General features: G+C 36.4%; 1 protein-coding gene across 6 annotated transcripts in view; it reads left to right on the forward strand.

The window, feature by feature from the left end:
* The window catches only part of kif20ba (kinesin family member 20Ba), a 32,616-nt gene extending 27,276 nt beyond the window's left edge, over nt 1-5,340 (forward strand). For all 6 annotated transcript variants that reach the window (XM_048191179.1, XM_048191181.1, XM_048191182.1 and 3 more), the window contains 4 exons: nt 850-924; nt 2,436-2,538; nt 2,667-2,803; nt 4,811-5,340. In XM_048191179.1, coding sequence (XP_048047136.1) covers nt 850-924; nt 2,436-2,538; nt 2,667-2,803; nt 4,811-4,888 — 393 coding nt within the window. In that variant the 3' untranslated portion in view covers nt 4,889-5,340. The remainder of the gene's footprint in view (nt 1-849; nt 925-2,435; nt 2,539-2,666; nt 2,804-4,810) is intronic.
* Nucleotides 5,341-8,357: the final 3,017 nt, after the last annotated feature.

The raw sequence follows: 8,357 nt of genomic DNA on the forward strand, positions 1-8,357 counted from the left end.
ACTGAATTCAGACTATTTATAGCTACACTTTGTGGTTTGAGTCCAGTGTAGATTTATGACCATTTGCATGTTTTTGTTGAAAGAAGTCTTTATGCTCACCAAGGCTGCATTTATTTGATTAAAAATACAGTAAAAATGGTACAATTGTGAAATAGTATTACAATTTCAAATAACTGTTTTCTATTTTAATGTATTTTAAAATGTATTTTAGTTCTGTAATGGCAAAGCTCAATTTTCAGCAGCCTTTACTCCAGTCTGTCACATGATCCTTCAGAAATCAAATATATTGCTACTCAAGAAACATTTCTTATTATTATTCATGTTGAAAACCATTGTGCTGCTTCATTTTGTGGAAGTGGGATTCTTTAAATAGAAAGTTCAAAAGAACAGCATATGAAATATAATACCTGACTGTCACTTTTGATCAATTAAAGCATATTAATTTCTTTAAAAAAAAAAAAAAAAAACCTTCTGACCCTAAACATTTGAATGGTATCGTATAAATCAGTAGTGCTAAATCTGATGTCCATCCTGGTTTAAGATTTAATGCTGGACAAGTTTGTAATGTTCTCAATTCCAATAACCATTTTATAAAATAGTAGGCTTTATTACAATAAATATTTAATCTTGTAAACCAGAAATCACTTTGATTTCTGTAGAGCCATAGATCTGTTACACAGCACAAACTGTTAGTGTGAAAGCACAAAATGAGCCTGCTGTTAAAGTTGTTGCTTTGCTCACACTTTGCAGACACAATGTGTGAAACAGGCCTTAAAGAAACCAAAGCATTTACGTTAACCTTCCTAACTCTAAAATATTTGTTTACTCTTGCACTTTGCTATTCCTCAGGATGGGGTGGAAAGTGAGAACATTAGGAATACAAGGAGCAGAATGACTCCTCGCCTAACACCTCATCAGGAAGAGGTGAGTTACAAAACATTCTAATATTGAAGTAAATGTATTAAGAAATGTATTCTGTGATAATGACCAGTGGAATCGATCTCGCAGTATGATATTTTTCAAAGTCAAAGACAGTGGGCTTCCCTTCTAACACAGCATACATGAGAATTACGCATAGTAAGAATTACATAGCCTTTATGAATTACACGGTATGGATTACATATAGGCTACACAGATTCATAATTAAGCTATGTAAATGTCCATATACTCAGTGCAAAGTTCTTTTTTGTTCTTCGCAATATCCACCTTTTTTTAAAAAAAAAAACAGGTAACGGTGAATGTGTACGTGCTGTGCGCTTTCCACTCAATGACAAAATAAACTGACAACAAAAATGAGAAAACAGCAAGTATTTTTTAAAGAAAGCATTCACACACAACACGTTTTTTTTTTTATTATTATTATTCCAATGTGCTTTTTCCTTATATTCAGTCAAGAGCAGTGAATGCTTTCTTTTTCTTTTGTTTGTTTAACATTAAGGACTGTCACTTTAAAGGATTAGTTCACTTTTAAATACACTTTTCCTGATAAATTTACTCACCCCCATGTTATCCAAGATGTTCATGTCTTTCTTTCGTCAGTCGAAAAGAAATGAAGGTTTCTGATGAAAACATTCCAGGATTTTTCTCCATATAGTGCATTTCAATGGCTACCAACAGATGCTTTAAACGATACCAGGTGAGTAATAAGGGTCTTATCTAGCGAATCGATCGTCATTTTCGACAAAAATACAACCGTTTATGCTTTATAAACAAAATATCGCCTTGAACGTACTTTCCGCTTCCGCATTCTTCATAACGCTTATGCTGAATGTTCTATGCCTTCCCTATTCTACTTACGGAACGAACGTGGCGGCAGTTTCGTTTTTTTCCGTAAGTTGAATAGGGAAGACGTAGGACATTCAGCGTAAGCGTTATGAAGAATGCGGAAGCGGAAAGTACATTCAAGGCGATATTTTGTTTATAAAGCATAAACGGTTGTATTTTTGTCGAAAATGACCGATCGTTTCGCTAGATAAGACCCTTATTCCTCGTCTGGGATCAACCTGTTGGTAGCCATTGAAATCCACTATAAGGAGAATAATCCTGGAATGTTTTCATCAAAAACCTTCATTTCTTTTCGACTGACGAAAGAAAGACATGAACATCTTGGATGACATGGGGGTGAGTAAATTTATCAGGAAAAGTGTATTTAAAAGTGGACTAATCCTTTAAGCTCAGCCCTACTCTGCGCATTCCCTGACATGCAGGTGCACCTCCACGCTTTAAAAACCCCTGGTCTAGAACAAAGTGAAGAATTAGGTTTTAATAAGGTAGAACTCGGGTAAAAGGAAGTATGGACAGAGGAGTTAAGAGGGGGGGAAAAAGTGGCACAGAGTCACTGCATGACACACTCAAAGACTTTGATTGGAAGAATTGTGAATCATGATCCTAGCGGTATTACAGTGACTGATGAACTCTGTTCTCCTTCCTCGTAGCCCTCAAACTCCCAGGAGTCAAACCAAAGAGGGAAAAAAGACAAAACGATCCAGAAGATTGGAGATTTTCTTCAGGGCTCTCCCACCTTTCTTGGGAGTAAAGGTCAGGATTAGACATATTCCATAGACTGTCTAGACATATTCTAGACTTAGTCATACTCTAGTCATATTCTAGTCATACTCAGGCGTCCTATTTGTTTATCTGACGATCACATTCTTTCTCTGTCTCAGCAAAGAGGATCATGGGATTGATGAGTGGGAAGTCCCCTGATGGTGGGGCGAAGTCTCTAAAACTTAAATCCAAACGTGACAAACGAAAACACGACAGACCGGATATCTCCTCCCCAATGGACATACCAGCCCATCAGGTAATGTAATGGTAAACCAAGTTTGGGGTCTTTTTAAAAGAAGTCTCTTGTGCTCACCGTTTAATTTTATTTTTCTTTCAGGATTTAAAAGAACAGGATTTATTTGAAATAGCGGTTGCACAGACTAATCGACTACTCGACTTTAATGCTCTGCCATGACGCTTTAAGCTTGAGGTCGACTAGCCGCTGATTATGGCCTATAGAGGGCGCAACAGGATAAGAAATCTTGAAGTCCATATTTACGCTCCGTATCCAACAGTTAAATAAATGCATACTATGAGAGCACTTCGCAAGATATGTTTGATTATACCATCTTGATGCTCAATATTGATCGGGTGAATGCATGTTTTAAAAAGCTTATTGTACACATAAGTTAATTGATGTTTTAAACTAATCCGCTGCTACATTGTAACACACACAGACAGTAGCGCGCACATCACATGCAGATTGTGCGCACAGAAATATTTAGTCAACACTGACTAAATATTTAGTCAACACTCTGATTTATCAGTAAAATAGTTTAGGAACTGAAAAGTTCTTGCATATATTTGAAAAGTTAATTTGCCAAAACATATAACTCTGTTTTTATTAATTCTCACAAATCTTGTTTTCTAATTGTGCATTCCAAGTAATATCAATAAAACTGCTTTTGGGTTGTTTTGATTAAGTAATAATAACTAAGTAAAAAAAAAAAAAACAACTTACAGAATTATAGTTCATTGAAAGTATATTTTTTTTATATATATATATATATATATATATATATATATATATATATATATATATTAAAAATTGGGGTTTTTTTTTTAGCAAAAGCAGATAACTCCCAGCACTCATTTTTTGACAAAAGCAGATAACTCCACATTTCATGTTTCAGAGTTAAACAAAACCAAGTAATTGCTTTGTAATTGCATTTAAATCACACTCAAACACGTGTGCGCACAAACACACACACACGCACGCACACACAAACGCACATACGCACGCAAAAGGACATCCAAGGGTTCAGCATGTAAGACGTGTATGGTGTACAAGGACTTGCAGGAGTCGAAATTATAAATCCTCGATGACTTTTAGTCTGCTTTGACGAAACTTCTCTCAGCTAGCACGTCTTTTTTAAGTGACTAGCAGCCTTGTCACCTGACCCGAATACTGCACGCTGGTTTGTTAAAACGGACTTATCGGTTTTGTACACAAACACAAGGGCGCTTGTCGTATTCTGCTGTAAAAAGTAAACTTGTGATGTCTTGACAGTGGACAATACCGGCTTTTCTGACAAAATGTATTTAGGGTTCAAAACATGCTATATATGGAGAATAACACACAGCAGTCAGTTCATTTTGTTTATTTATTTTTTTAAGTGCCGTTTATCGGTTTTTGCAAATGACCTCTTCATTACTTAGTAACTAAAACTCAAAGCTTTACTATTGGTAGAGAGACGTTGCCAGGTAGAATTAATTCACACACACAATCGCTCTCTCACTAATGCATTCATATAAATGTAATATTTACTGTGCTACTTTATCTGTATCTGATTTAGAACAAGCAGAAATCTGTGAGAAATATTATGACCCAAGGACAAAAGAACTGATAAAAAACAAGCTGTTTTGTAGGAGCAATAGGCTTGTGTGCAGTGCTGTCATATGCTATAGTTGTGTACAAGGCAACCCGCGTTCAAGGCTCAGCTCGAGGTTCAGGTTCATTTGTTCATTAATGACATCATCAGCGGCTAGCCGACTCGACTTTAATCACATAAATGTCTACCTTAAAAATTCTGTCTTCTCTTTTTTTTTTTTGTTTTTTTTTTTAAGTCATTCAACCCCTAATTTGAAATGTTCTGTAGAAATATCACATTTAATCAGTTTAATGTCCCTGATTAAAAATGGTGTACTTGATGGTGTACTTGACATAAATATAAATGTTTTCAGTTAATTTTAATGTAAAGTTACATTATTTTTATTCTAAAATTACATTCTCAGTAACAGCTGACATTTGACTTTCTTGTAGATCATTGGCCGAAATCCAGGGGAGAAAGAGAGTGAAAACCTTATCAAGAAACGTCTTCGTACTAGGACTGTTAAATGAAATGGAAGGAACTGTTTTTTTATTCTATGTTTTTTTGTTTTTTTTAAATCAATCTTTATCGTCTCTTGTTTTTGTTTTTTTCTTAATCTGATGCACTTTTCATACACAATATCTGTTGATTATTAGTTAAATTCTCTTTTTATCAAATATGGCACATAATATATTATCCTTGAAATGTAACTAACACTAGTGCCGCTTTTAATGGCAAGTTGAAATGGACAGATTTACTCATTTTTGCTGCTAGAGTTAGAATGAAAGTTCAGAAATCACTACTGCACATTTCTGACACAAGGTTTCACTGTACATTTAAACTACGGTTATTTGTTTACATGGTGCTTATACTCCCTGCAAATGAATGCAAAGCTGTTGTTTCCCTCAAACTACTTTGTTTTTCAAGATATAAAAATGCACACATGCAAAATATAGCACAAAGTAAAAGTTTATTGGTTTTGTGGGGGTTGTCAACATTTTTTGTTTCTGTATTTATCACTCTGTCACAAACCATTAATACGTGCCACTCACAATACTCTACATTACCACGTCAGTAAAACTGTGTGCCAGATGCCTAATGAAACTGAAGGACTATTCGTTTGAATTACTGAACAAATGTTTACGTAACAGATGGGTAATTGAATTTCCCGATCGCAGCATGTGGCTCGGTGCCCTTATCTAAGATGGCCTAAAAGGAGAGAGGGGAAGGGTGAGGAACTGGGAACAGGTCTATCTCTTCGTTGGCACTGAATGACAGGATGTGGATGGGGTGGCTGCTTGTAATGATGAATCACAGTTGTGAGAGTGTCAAAAGTGTGGGAGCATGTGGTGAAGACAAAATGGAGGAGTGAAAACCTACTGTGTAATAAAGGAATAAAGACCAATGAAGAGGGGGGGGGAAATAATGAGCCATGTGCAGCCCAATTGTGCTTATGCAGGTCTATGTTGCGCATTTTTACCTCTGACATCATAATTGTGACCATTAGGAATGAGATCTAAAAAAAACTTCATTTACAGCCTGTTTTGCTTACATGCCCTTATATATATTTCCTTCCTGTTCACTTCAGCACCCCACAAATGCATATGGATGTTTATGTGCTTTCCAGTGAATGTAGGGTCATGAGACAGACTGTAATCATGAGTTTTGTTTGTACGTGTAAAATGTCACTGGGTTTGTCTGTTTTTTTGGAACAAGGTGAGTCATTGTCCCTGTCATTTGATTGCGTCAATTAATTGACGCATTGACACAAAGTCTAGTCTTTTTCTATTTTGTTCCATTTTCTTTTTGTCTCGTTCCTCTGCAGCAGGGAGGCATGTAAGCATCAGCCTGATCTGAGGCATCCAGGCCTGGTAAACAATGCAGTAATAATCATCTTCTGCACCTATAATTTAGGGCAGAAAATTACCACATAATTTGAAATGATAAACAGGCAGAGTGCAGCTCTATCTTTCCCAGTCGTGTGCTGAAGAGAGACAGAAGAATTGAGAGCCAGTTGCGTCTAATTGCTTAGCCTCATCAGGAGATGCACTTTAAATAGGTTTTAGACTAAGTAGTTGTGAGACCGTCGAGAGGAATTCTCAGTGAAGATTTCCTCTTTGTGTGTTTGATTGAGGGGAGGGGTTGGGGGTTCACACTCAAGAATTACATTAATCATGTAAATGCATATTTTCAATTCAAAGCGGCCATATTTGAGAGTAGTCGAGTAGTGTGCATCACTGGATGTTACTGTTGGTTGATTAACATTTCTATTGCAAAACAATTGACATTAAATGTTTAGCTCTTTACATCATGCTCTCTTAAAGGTGCCCTATAACTTTTTTTAAAAAAAGATGTAATATAAGTCTAAGGTGTCCCCTGAATGTGTCTGTGAAGTTTCAGCTCAAAATACCCCATAGAATTTTTGGGGCATCTTTATAAATGAGCCGATTCAGGGCTACTGGCCCTTTAATTCTCATGCTCCACACCCACGGAGATCGCGCTTGCCTTGAACAGTGCATAAACAAAGTTTACACAGCTAATATAACCCTCAAATGGATCTTTACAAAGTGTTCGTCATGCATGCAGCATGCATGCGTCGGATTATGTGAGTATTTTATACCGTTATATTGTTTACATTGATTCTGCATGAGTTTGAGGCTGTGCTCAGTGGCTAACGGCTAATGCTACACTGTTGGAGAGATTTATAAAGAATGAAGTTGTGTTTATGAATTATACAGACTGCAAGTGTTTAATAATGAAAATAGTGACGGCTCTTGTCTCCGTGAATACAGTAAGAAACAATGGTAACTTTAACCACATTTAACAGTACATTAGACGAAACATTTAGACAGACAGTTTACAAATATCACTAAAAATATCATGTTATCATGGATCATGTCAGTTATTATTGCTCCATCTGCCATTTTTTGCTATTGTTCTTGCTTACCTAGTCTGTTGATTCACCTGTGCAGATCCAGACAGTTAATACTGGCTGCCCTTGTCTAATGCCTTTCATAATGTTGGGAACATGGGCTGGCATATGCAAATATTGGGGGCGTACACCCCGACTGTTACGTAACAGTCGGTGTTATGTTGAGATTCGCCTGTTCTTTGGAGGTCTTTTAAACAATTGAGATTTATATAAGGAGGAGGAAACAATGGGGTTTGAGACTCGCTGTATGTCTTTTCCATGTACTGAACTCTTGTTATTTAACTATGCCAAGATAAATTCAATTTTTCATTCGAGGGCACCTTTAAAAACGTTAAAGGTGCAATAGGTGATTCTCTACAAAAACATCTTTTATGCTGGTTAAAAGTTTCCTCATATCCTGATAGCAATCACTGAGTTAAGCAGTCTAAACGTATTTTTATAAATATATATTGTCTGTGGAAGGCGTAGGACCATATCATTGCATGTGTTTACCCTGTCGGTCAGTGTGTGTTTGCATACCATCACGCAGCCTGTTCACGCAGACATTATACGTCATCAGCGCATTTCTTGTACGCTGTGCAGACAGCGAGAATGGCAGGCGAACAGCAACAATCTAACTTTCCTTCTGAACTGACAACAAGTGGCACTGGCAAAGGATATACAAAAAGAAAGACGGCGACGACAAAAAAAAATGGCTGTGCTGTGTGAATGTCAGGGTAAAAATTCAACTAAAATTGCATTAAATATGGTTGTTTTAACTAAAATTATGCTGTAAGATGTTCTTTTCAACTACATTTAAGTACCCTGTTATAGGCTAACCTGTAATTTTGCAAATTCCCTGTTTATTTCCATTAATTCCCATATATTCCCGTTAATTCCCATGGAAAGTTTCCAGCTTTGAAAATTCCCGGAATTTTGCAACCCTAAATGTAGTTTATGTAGTTTGTGTACCTTTACGAATTAGTTTAATGACAGTGTCAGTGACAGAGTAATTTCTCCCACATAGCTTTTTCAAAATAGCCCAGTTGTGCGGGAAAACCTTGGCGACATTGCTTCTAGTCTTTGTA

Source organism: Megalobrama amblycephala, linkage group LG5, assembly GCF_018812025.1.
Source record: "Megalobrama amblycephala isolate DHTTF-2021 linkage group LG5, ASM1881202v1, whole genome shotgun sequence".
Lineage (NCBI taxonomy): Eukaryota > Metazoa > Chordata > Actinopteri > Cypriniformes > Xenocyprididae > Megalobrama > Megalobrama amblycephala.